The 11866-nt window shown below is 39.9% G+C and overlaps 1 protein-coding gene across 4 annotated transcripts; it reads right to left on the bottom strand.

The window, feature by feature from the left end:
- Window positions 1-725: 725 nt before the first annotated feature.
- LOC113965205 (caspase-8-like) lies at window positions 726-11634 on the bottom strand. 4 transcript variants are annotated; one of them, XM_027678246.1, is made up of 8 exons: window positions 10868-11634; window positions 7103-7432; window positions 6764-6869; window positions 5620-5758; window positions 4478-4566; window positions 3738-3849; window positions 2248-2737; window positions 726-1479 (listed from the first exon to the last, which is right to left on the bottom strand). In XM_027678246.1, exons 1-8 carry the CDS (start codon window positions 10900-10902, stop codon window positions 1302-1304), a joined length of 1479 nt encoding a protein of 492 aa, XP_027534047.1. In that variant the 5' UTR covers window positions 10903-11634; the 3' UTR covers window positions 726-1301. The 4 variants fall into 4 exon arrangements, with proteins under 4 accessions (XP_027534047.1, XP_027534049.1, XP_027534051.1 ...); XM_027678248.1 differs by having other exon boundaries at window positions 11083-11634; XM_027678250.1 differs by lacking the exon at window positions 10868-11634 and adding an exon at window positions 9954-10843.
- Window positions 11635-11866: the final 232 nt, after the last annotated feature.

The raw sequence follows: 11866 nt of genomic DNA, 5'->3' as shown, positions 1-11866 counted from the left end.
TGATGAAAACATTATAAAAAATGTAAATAAATTGTTGCCACATTTCCTAAATGGTTAACCAAGTATCAGCCACAGAACCGCACCATAACTGGTAACAGCTTCTCATAACTTTTGCTGCAGTATTATTTACATAGTGCTTGTAATATCTATTTGTTATTTATGAAACCAATGTGAACAGAGCTGTAATTCTAAGAACAGGCAGTCTCTCTTTTACTTGGAAGGTGAAAAAGCATAAGGGGAGCAAAAAGCAACTACCAACACATTGCATGGAATCAGAAAAAAATATTCGCTTCCAGAACATAAGCAGGATTGAATAAAGAGCCCTCCTTTATGGCTAGACATGGATTTCCAAACAATCCAAACTGAAAAAAGCAGAAGTTACCAAGTGTCAAATTCATCCTTTATCATTTTATAAACTCAAAAGGGATGTAGCTGTTAGAATCCCATACAGCTCCCACATAATACCTACACATTGCTGAAGATGCAAGATAAGAATGGCCTCACTGGCATTAGCTGCCATTATCATGACAGTCCTGAACTTATTCTTTCCTACCATCTCTCCAGCTGCTGTTGAAGAGATATAATCTGCTACCCCTTGGGGTGGCTCCCATGAAACACTCCAACAAGAGCAAAATTACTTCTACTGAGGTGAAAGTGTTTGTCATGTTGACTGTCCCTTAGACAGTCCATCCAACAAAGGAACACACCACAGACCAAGGTGATGTAAAAAACAAGACAATTTATTACAACAGAAACAAGAGTACAAAGAACCTCCTTCCAGTGTTCCATAGCCATTCATGACACACTGGCCCCTGGGAATGCTGAGAAAAAATGCAGTTAGAACCCTTATTATTAAGAAGCTTATACCAAAATGCTGCTTAGCCAAGTAAATTAATAGCATAAAACAAACTAAATATTTGGAGGAAAAGAACCATTGTATTATCATAATCATGGTTTTTTTGGTCCTTCTGAATCAGGGTGTTATTTTCCATGAAAAATTATGGCTTCCAAAGACAGACCTCTGGGTAAGGCAGTTACAACCCTACACGTGCTTCCTCACCTGAAACCCAGACCGAACATACTCCACTGCCTCTGCAGGACAAAAAGCCAGATCTGTACTCTTCCACAGCCTTACCCGACTGCCACAGATCCAAGTGTCAGAAGACTGATTAAATATGGAAATTTTAAAATTTAGGTCCTATGGGTCCTTAAAGGACTGGGGCTAACTACACAGATCTAGATAATTTCTCATGTTAAGTCTCTTCCCTGTGGAAGCCTAAACTGATTGCATTCTTATTTTTCTACTTTTTACTTGACTGTCCTTGTGGAATTTCAAAGATCAGTTTCTTCCGTAGTGTTGATATTATCTGTGGCATCTGCTTCTCTAATTTTCCTCCTGGTATCTGATTCTGTACTTTAAATTCTTTTTCTCCCACTTCCTTGTTCACTGTTGTCAGGATGGTTTGGAGATCGATGCGGCTTGAACAAAAATGAAGAAAAGTTACATTGAAATACATGGTACTTGCAGTTCAGCCAATAAGGTGATCTATGTTTGCTCCAATAAAGTGGTACCTCTGGGATGACTGGAATCCTGCCCCACCCTACCTGTCACTGGAATTGCACACTCCATTGTATAACAGCAGAATTCAGTATGTTTGGGGGAATAAAAGCAACCTCCGTGTAGCATTGCTTTACCAGCAAACACAGTCTCCTGCTTTAGTTATAGTCAGAAGAGAACACCAAGATGAAACAGGGCCAAACTTATACATTCTGCATGTCGTCTTCTGAACATCATGAGAGAGTGATGTCTGAAGGGAAATTCTATGTTCTCAATCAAATTTATGAGAGGATGGGAGGAAGGCAACAATGAAAATTATGACTAAAGAACACTGATTATTTTGTCTGTGCAATCGCTCAACAAATTCACTTTTATCAAGTGTCACTGGAAGAAAAATCATTTATCAGTCAAAAAATGTTAAAAAGCATACATACACATACACACACTTGTTTTTGTGTAATGCTCCAGCGTTACAACCCTGGTTTTGTCACAGGGGAAGTCATTTATACTTTGGCTCATCTGTAGAAGAATAACAATGCCCAATTCCAAAATAATTACTATTCTCCACTGTCCTGCAGGTGAAAAATGTTATATAGCAAAAATGCAAAACACCGATGTTTCAGCACAGCATGCTTCAGTATGTATGTCTGCAATACCCCAAGTGTACAAGGATTAAAACCAGTACTTACTCTGGGCAAAGCAACTCTATCTTGTCACAGAGGCATTGAATGTAAACACTGCCAGTCTCACTATTCCGGAAGGACAAATAGTCTTCCACTGTAGACATGCCAACCAGAATATCAGCCAGATCAGGAATGGAAGTCAGAGGGGTAGCATCCGTCCCAAGATGTCCAGAAAAGTCTGTTTCTACTGGAACAGCTGGATGACCAACAGAGCCTTGGCAAGCCTGGATGAAAAACACCTTGGGTTTGCCAGCAAGAGAGGGACAATTAGATCCACTGAAGCAGGAGATTAAATCTTTAATATTTACTAACTCATCATCAATGCCTTTTATTTTGTGTTTTTCACCATGGGAAAAAATGAAGCAAACAAAACAGTCCATGTTTCTATGATCTCTTTTGCTGTATTCTTTAACTTTCTCGTATATTTCTTTTGCTTCCAGATCCATGTGCTCAACTGTCTCAAACTGAAGCCACTTAAAGACCCTCTTCACAGCCTCTGGGAAAAAAAGTCAGAAGGAACTTGTTAAACATAAAGAGACAAGAAAGATGCAGAAACATCAGTGTCTGTGTGGCAGATCAGGTATTAGCAGAAGTGTTCAGATACCACCCATAAGCTCACCTGGACTGACTCAGCCTGCCAAATCCTATTAGGAAAACCCATACCTAATTTATCTTTTTAAACACAGCGGGGTTAAGTACCATGCTATCTAAAACAAAAACAGGTTTCAGATTATAATGATGTATAGGTACGAATTAGTGAAGTTCACTGTGTTAAAGCAAGCTTTAACTGTGTGTTGCATAACAACCTCAGATGCCTAAGAACAACATTTGGCAAGTTAAAGTACCACCTCTTTAGAATGACAAAATCTGCCACCCTCAAACTAAATAGGTCTCTCATTCTGTGAAAATTATCAATGCAGCAAGAAGAAAGGCAGAGTAACCTGCTCACAAATGCTCTGAAGACTTTTAGCAAATGGTGACTTAATTGTTGTGTGAGCTGTGAGAAAGCAGCTGGGAAGGAAGAAGCCTGTAGATGGGCTGGATGGAGTTAAAATATTCTTGATGTGTCCTTCATGAAACAGATTTTACTTTTTTAAGATAAACTCTTATCTTAAAAGTGACTTGCAGGAAGACAGGCTTTAAGGAACATTACAGAGCATTTATTTGAGCTTTGAAAATAATTTATGGACTTAAAAATATTTTTCTATGATAGCTAAGAATTAAAAACAATCAAAAAGTGAAAAGGTGGAACAGTAATCCCTCCTTCACTATATAACCAAATGCTTTTTACCTACAACAAAAAGCAGATCCTTCTTTAAGCCATCAGCTAAACTGTTTGAAGTGGCATATTTCCAGTTTCTACAGTGACTGCAGTTACTCTGAAGGCCAAGGAGTACAGTGGACATGATTCTTCCTCACAGGAAAGATTAGATAATAGTCTTGGAGAATTATTAGAGAAAAAAGCAAAGCAGTAATTGGATTAAAAAAGTTCTTACCTCCATCTTTCACTGTTCCTTTTCTGTTGCAATTTGGATTGTTAAAAATGTGGTTGTTAAGAATCACACAGTAACCATGGGGGTTATTTTTCATCTCATATGTTTCCACAGGCTGTGGAAACAAAAAATCAGGTAAGAAAGCAATGCCAAGCATTCAAAAGAGAAATACACTATACACAGATTGTTGGTCCCTCCCAAGGACAAAAATCACAAGGGCTGAGAAACAAGAAAGGAAAAACCTAAGAAGCTACAGAAGAGGGGAGTTTGCATTGTCTCCCTGAATCCCTCCTCCACTCTCTCTGTGGTGAGGATACAATTTTGATATGGGAGCAAGTGAGTATTCAGAAATACAAGTTTGCATGTGCAGAGGAAAAATTCCTGCACCCTACCCTCTGGTGGTCCTTGTGGGGTTCTAGTGAGGTAGCAAGTTCTGCTGTTCTCTTCCCATCTGTCCAGGAATGTCCCATTCAGGACTTTAATGCCCTTGTCTCCATTATCATTAAGACTGGTTTTCTGCACACAACAGCTTCATTTATTACTTAAAATGTTGCTGACAGTCCTGTCCCCAGAAAAGAAGAGGTCTTGGTCTTGTTTGGAAAACAGGAATTGTTCCAAGGCCTACATATAAAGCCAGAACCCCTCCCTCTCAGCTGTTCTACCTGCTTAGTCTTAAGAATTTATGCTCCCTCTCCCAGAAGTTTGGATAAATACTTTAAAGGTAATCTTCAAGTATTTCTCACCAGGGGTGTTGTCTTCCCCTCTGCTCCTTGTTCTCCTGGATGCAGAGAAACAGACACAGGATAGTGGAGTTCTTCTTTAGAATAATTTTCTTAGAAGCAAAAGATAAACAGAATGTTTTAGGATTTACTGTTTGGGTGATGCAAAATGCCAGCAAAATGGAAGATCTCAAAGCAACAAAACACTTATTTGAATACAACTTTCTGAAAAAAACTTAAGAAATCATCAAATCCATGACTCTACCCAAGAAACTAAATCACAGTGCCCCTTTAACAAGTTACACAGATGTGTTTAAATGAAATTTAATTGTCAAGGCAACAAGATCCACACGACATGCTCTTTTTCTACTTATCAAGGGGGACAAAATAGTAACAACACTACTAAAAAGCCATTCCCTGACACAGGACTTGATTACTCTAACTGCCCTTGGCAATTTTCTTCTGCTCTTTTAGAGGCAACGGTAGAGGTCAGCAGCACAAAGACATGCAGGGGAAACTCCTCTGCAGCTCTGTATGGGCTGTATAAACGTGTCTAAGAAAACTCATGTCCTGAGTCATTCAAAAGGAAGTTTTGAGGAAAATAGGTCTCAGTTGCTACTGAGCGAGACATCCTGTTTTCCTAAGAGTAAGGCCCGGCTGTGGTGTCAGAAGGCACCACCTCAGCTGGCTGAAGTCCTTGGAATTTCCCTTCTGATTACAGAAAGCTACACTTTAGCCAAGTACCACGTCTTCAGGGACTTTGACCAAGAACAAACAGCCTGGCTAACAGAAGGTAATGCTGACAGTCTCCCAGTACAAGTTTCCTCAAGTCACCTGTCACTTCCAGTCTCTTTCAATGACTGAAAAGCTATGCTGGTCCAAAACCAGCACTGCACTTTTTCCTGAACAGATAAATTGCATTTAAGGCAAAGAGGAGGGAGAAGAAGACCATTTACAAGGCACAGAACATGTTTCAAGAAGGCATGATGGGATAATGAAGTAGCAGAAAACTTCAGAAACCAGAGGTTTCTAGAGCCACTCTGCCTGTCCCAGGATACTGTAAGGTCTCCCTCTCATCTCTAGACTTCTAAGCTGCCAACAATGGAGCCAAAAAACCCACAAAAGTCTCCAGCTCTATTATTAAACAGCAAATTAAATAAATTTACCTTTCTTTTTTTCTTCATAGATATCAATTTTTTTCTTTATGTCAGCTCTAAATTGCTGTAATATATCTTTCAGCATTGTCAGGTCATCTTCTTTAATTATCCTATGTCTTTCCATTTCCAGAAGAAGCTGCAACATTGACTGGTAAAACAAGAACACATAACCCAAACTCAGTAACTGCAGGCACCTCTAGACAGAGCAGAAGACAACATCCTCACTCACAGAGACTGATCAGCTAAAGAACAATTACTTTTTCCTCCAAACCTCATAAAAAGAAGGATCATGATGCAACTGAATAAATGCATCACTAAGGTTAGGACAGGGTGAATAGAAATTGCCTGTGGCTGGGTTATCCTGCTCTGTTTCAGCAGCACAAAGCACCCATGTGGGTAACAACATGGCATCCTGTTGTGCCTTTGTGTTCTGATGAAGGGCTGTTAAGTCCTTTACCTATGCCATTTTACATTTTCTGTTACAGAAAAGGTGTTCAGGCCTAATTTTGTTTATTAAAGCTCAACAGTCCACAAAGTTGGAAGTAAATCTGCTAATATTCCTCTAGGTGCCACAATACACAAATAGGTTTTTTAAGAAAGCTTCTTAGTAATACCAAGCATTTTTATAACACTGTTCATTATTTACAAGTGTTAAACTAGATCATTAAAACTCTTAATACCTTTGGGGAGAAGTTAACAAAATGCCATTACTCAAAATTACAATAAAGAAGAAAATTTACTCAATGACATACAAAAATTTGTGGTTGAACTCACATTAGAGCTCGATTTTCTGTCTCCAAAACATTGTTTTTCCTTTAGCAAACATCACTCTTCTTAGGTACAGTAAATGTCTTATAAATGTCAAGCAAAGATTAAAGGAAGAGCTTGATGGATTTTGCAAGAAGAAAAAATTAGGGAGACAGGTGGTAGAGAGAAAATAAGACCAAGAGAGCAAAAAAGGGCAGAGAAAAGATACAATGAAGAAAATAAGGGTCCATTCTTTCGCACAGCGGCTATCAGCTAACATCACAATTCTTTCAACAACAGATTTTCATAAAAGCAGACTGCTTGCTCTTTCCTCCCTTCCTACAAGAACTAGCACACTCTGAACTAGCCTTGCAAAAAACTTCTCAAGATCACTTTTTTTTCATACGGCATTATCCTGGAGCTTGTTCTTAGGTAAATTTTTTTGGAGCAGGAACTTCACATTTTTGACATCTTCTGGAGTCAAGTCCTCTGCAATTCTGTATAGCAGTTGCCTGACAATAAAGAATAGAGAGACTGTTGAAGAAAGTTATAAGAAGTAAACACCACAATTACACATTTGAATCGCAAAATGTAAAACTCACTATGGCAGGAATTCATGCTGTAATAAATACAATTATGCTGGGATATTCATAAGACAACAGTGCAGACAGAAAACAAGACAGTACACAACTGAACTGTTGTACATTTTGTGTGCAACATTTTGTGTTACTGTTTCTCTGCTTACCTGTAAGCTGACACCTTTGCCCTGCCTTGGACCTGCAGCTCTCTCTCCATCTGCTCCCGGCTGGAATCCAGGTGGGTAGACAGGAGGTCCATCCGACCGATCCAGTAGAGCAGCTCCCTGAGAAAGGCCAGGTTCCCTACCTCAATCATGTCTTTCTCCTGCAGCACTTCGAAAAAGGCCTTGGGCTCCTGGATGGCTTCCAGCTTCCTCATGGGAACATAATCCAGGCTGAGGAACTTCAGTGCCACCAGTTCATCTGTGACCAAAGCCTCGGAAACTTCAAAAAGGAGTTTGTGGAAGTCTGTACTCATTTCACATGAGGATTTGGATCTAAATACAAACAGCAGTTGATTTCATTTGTCAGTGACAGTAGTGCAATAACAATGATTTATATAAAAGGTATCACACTGTTTAGAATAGCCCAAAACAAATACATGCAATCAGAAGTACTTCAGTAGAGAGAAGCTGCCTTTGCTATCATAGCTTTGATGCTTTGCTCTTTTGGTTTTCTGGACTTAACAAGGAGTATTAAAACCTCTGTACTAAGTGACAGTAACAGAGAAAGTCATGGATCATTCTTGCTTCTTATGGTGTGTCTAGGCAGTAGGAAGTACCAATGTACAGGATGTATAATCCTGGCAGGCTGCTGCTGTTTTTGTTTGGGCTTTGGGGTTTTTTGATATTTGATCACATTTGGGAGCAACAGCCACTTGTCAATCTGAAATATACACTGTGTAATAAATGAGACTGCCAAATTTTACACCATAACAAAGGTTTTACATGGTAACAAAGCTAAAGAGTCCACAGGAGTATAACTGCTCTAAGCTATCTGGCTTCTCCTTTCTTTTTACATTGCTTCTGATGGTGGTCAGCATAAACCAAAACAGGAAGAGATGTTTTGGGTATCTACATCAAATAAAACTCAGTTCCCAGCTCTCAATCAATTTGTAGTATTAAATACAGATCATGTCAACCCTTTTAAAAAGGCCAGAAGAATTCTTATCAAGTTACCTTTGTTTCACTGAGCATGAAATACTACCTCCCTTCCCCTCCACTTCCTCCACCAGCTTTAGAAATATTAAACTTGGCTTATGGATTCAACTTTTAGCACAAGAGAAAGTTAGAAAATACCAACTGCAAGCCTTGCAACTATCTCACCCTGACACTTAAAGGACCTGCCTCTGCTGATGTCACGACCCAGTGGTAGGGACGTGATGTTTGTTATAAATTCTTGTCAGGCTGAACAAAGATACCAGAGACGTGTCAGGAACTCACTGTTTTATTGTACCATCATCTTAGCTGCGGCAACCACCACTCAAAGGTGCTGACTCACAAAACACAAAGGTACTGGCTCACAAGGAACAAACACCTCCCCCTTCCCACAGTCTCCCCCTTCCCACAACAAACTTCAAAATTGAGTATGGGGTAGAATGTGATAGCCCTGCTTTGCCCATGTAAAGCAAGGAAGAAAACAAAGAATATCACCAGTCCTTAGATCCTGCATTGGTGCTGCCACGTGGATGGTGTGGAGCTGGGGAAAGAGAGCCAGAGAAAAGAGAGGAAAAAAGAGGGGGGGGGGCTCAATCCACACCCTGTTATAGTTAACCTAGTGCACGCCTCTTATCTAAATTGGACTTTTTGAGCATTTTGTACCTGTGTGCACAGCCAGCCCTTCCCCAGGAAGTGAGCTGGGGTGGGTGACTGGGCACAAGTCTCAGGGCAGAGCAGGGAGTTGGCCCAAACAGCGCTGTGCCACCTCTGCAGACTCTCTCCTCCAATCACACCTTTCCTGTAACCTCAGAAAGGTTGAGACAAACCTGGTTCTCTACAGCCGATACTTAAAGGACCTGCCTCCACTTGCCTCTAGTAAGAGAACCATGTACCACTTTATTCTCTCTGCCTTAGATATAAGACACTTGGGAATCTCTGAAGAGAAACTCAATAGAAATGCCTTCAGAAGAGGTCTCTTGTCCCATTGAGAGACACTGTCACTGGGAGACAGAAAAGTTGACAAGGGCGAATGAAAACTTTCTACTCCTACACTACTGGAATACTATGCAATCCATTTAATCCTATTGCTACCGCAAATGTTTCCGTACCAGGGCCAGTAACTCCAAGGGAGCCCAGCTGACTAACTGGTAATAATAATTAGAAGACAATTGTGTTCTGCTCTCCTCCAAGGACCACTCTACAGCAAAACAGCTTTTTGTGGCATGCTCTTGGTCAGCATTCTGTTGGTTAGCAAGAGTGAATGTACAACTGAATCTTAAACCTTTGTCTTCAAAAAAATGATAAAACAGCAAAACGTATTGTAACACAGCACATACAATTCACTCTCTGATCCCAAATACCCTTTTCTTTAAATCCAGTCAAACTGAACTCTTGAACAGACTAGAATCCACACCATTCAGCCCATATCACCACAAAATCACTAGTATCTGAATTGTGCTACTCAAGATGTGATGACTGCAGATCTGACTTTACATTTCTGTATTCACACAGGAAAGAGAAGTGTACTTTCTTGGTAGCTAGTTAGGCAGTTATCTTCTTTCTCACATAAATCATGTTTTTTGTTTAAGATACAAGGTATATGCTTACAAAAGAAAATCTTTCTTGTAAAGGGAATTTCCATTTTTATTTCTCAAAGGCTGTAAGTTTCAAACCCATCCAATTATTGCAGTTAGAACACATGTGCCACCTATATATTACATTTAAGCTTGTCTGTAATTACAGGGAGGACAACTAAAACAATGTTTAACTGCCACTTTCCTTTTCTCCCACTTTACTAAATTGAAGACACAACTGATATAATAGGCAAACTGAATAATAATAGTAATTTTACATCACTTACATGGGAGGACAGGCTGGAGGAGTGCTGGAACAACTCTGAAAAAAGTGAGACAGGCATAGTCTCTAAAGTTCCAGGAAAAGTACTGTTGTACGATATCTATATTGTCACATGACTTACAAGAAGTATGTTAAATAAACTGGTAATAAAACAGCAGATCCCTACTCCACCTATCACAATTCCAGTTTCAGAAAATTGATTATTGCAGAACTTGTGAGAAAAAATTGTAAGTAAGCCACAATAGTAATCAGGTTTTGCTTTTGTTTTAAGGAGGACAACACTAAGCAGCATACCTAGTGCTTTCTAGCATACCAACTGCTTTCTAGCATACAGCACAGCTCAGTACTTTTGTGCTCTTATAAAAACTCTGATTAAGAGACAGTGAGGGAAGGGTGAATCAATTACATCTTTTAATTTTAAAAGTCTCAGACCCACTGTCCTGCTGTGTCACCAGATCTGCTATGAGTTACCTCCTTTCTCTGAAATCCCTCTCCAATTCACCCTAGCCTATTTTCAACAGGAAAATTATTTCCCAAATAAAAAAGAGTCAACTTTTAGCACCAAATTCAGTAGCAGTACTCAGTAAATACAGGGGACTCAACAACTAAACATTCTTTTGAAATTATTTATGTAATATACTTCCCCATTTACGGGAGAATTTAAGCAAGAATTAACTTTCGACATTTTCACCCTCTGAAGTGGAAAGGTTCCCAGCATGCTAGTCACCAATCTCTTCCATGCAGCAGGAAATAGGTGAACAGCAGCAAGTAGGGCTACCAGGCTCCCAGAAAATTGTGAAGTCAGCATTATGAAGAGGGACAGTTAGGAGAGCCGGAATTTGTTAAAATTTTGCAATGAAAACAGTCATTCATTGATTTCAACCTATCTACCTTTACAAATTCAAAATGATAACATACCCTTTGGTAGAATGAGGCATACAAATTCCTTCCATAAGGCTTAGGGTAGTAACAGATCAGAAAACCCGTCCGACTTGTTTCACTGGCACGAGTTGTGCCTTTACCCAAAGGGCCACCACAAGTATGATTTCATCTTCAGGTCCAAAATTCATCTATCTCCATGTCATCTCAAGTCACAGTGACTCTTTCCCTGGATTCGTTCTTCTGTGTCTTACCTGAATCAAGAGTTCAGTTGCCGTGATCTGCACTGTGTGACAAATACTTGATTGTGGCCTCGCCCTTCATACAGCAGTTTAAAGGACCACCCCTTCCGGTACCATTCTGTCGCTGTAAGTTTTACTTTTGATTTTTTCCTTTCTTACCCTTCCTGGAAATGTTTCTGCCCTTTTGTTAAATTACAGTCTAATTTCCCTCAGCTCCCTTGCACCCTGGTTTTGTCCCTCTGGCTTTCTCTAGAACTGTCTCAGTGACCCAATCTTTTCCTTGTACAGCCTGCAAAAATTCACCTCGCTTAGAAATGGTGGTCTTGAGGAAGTGAAACTGCTGAGGCTACTGACTGCTCAGCAACTGTAGTGACTGTGGCCTCCACTGGCACACGGCAGGATACACAGCTTCTGCACAAAAACCAACAGGAAGGACGGAGTACCAGAAACTTGCGGATGTTACAAATCCCACTTTAAGATTCTGGTCTTCCCAAGATTTCCCAACTTCCCCAGCAGACTCTTTTTACACTAGTTTCACTTAAATCTGTCTAAACAAGGGCTGCACAAGACACAACCCTTCCTTAATTCTGTAGGTGGAGAGCACGCACATGTGCATATGTTTCTGTGTGCTATCGGTGAGCCTCAACAGCAACCAACCACGTTTGTTTGCTTGTTTTTCTTATTTGTGGCATAAATGTGACTTCAAGTGTGGCAGCTACACAAACTCAGAACACATAAAATGCAATGGGTCATACTAACCTGTTCATGCCTGTTCATCATGATAAAAAGTGACTGT

The sequence above is a fragment of the Neopelma chrysocephalum genome, unplaced genomic scaffold (assembly GCF_003984885.1).
Source record: "Neopelma chrysocephalum unplaced genomic scaffold, ASM398488v2 Primary Assembly neopelma1_44, whole genome shotgun sequence".
In the NCBI taxonomy this organism is placed as follows: domain Eukaryota; kingdom Metazoa; phylum Chordata; class Aves; order Passeriformes; family Pipridae; genus Neopelma; species Neopelma chrysocephalum.
The sequence above is the reverse complement of the archived record's forward strand: the minus strand, read 5'-3'. Positions and strand labels throughout refer to the sequence as shown.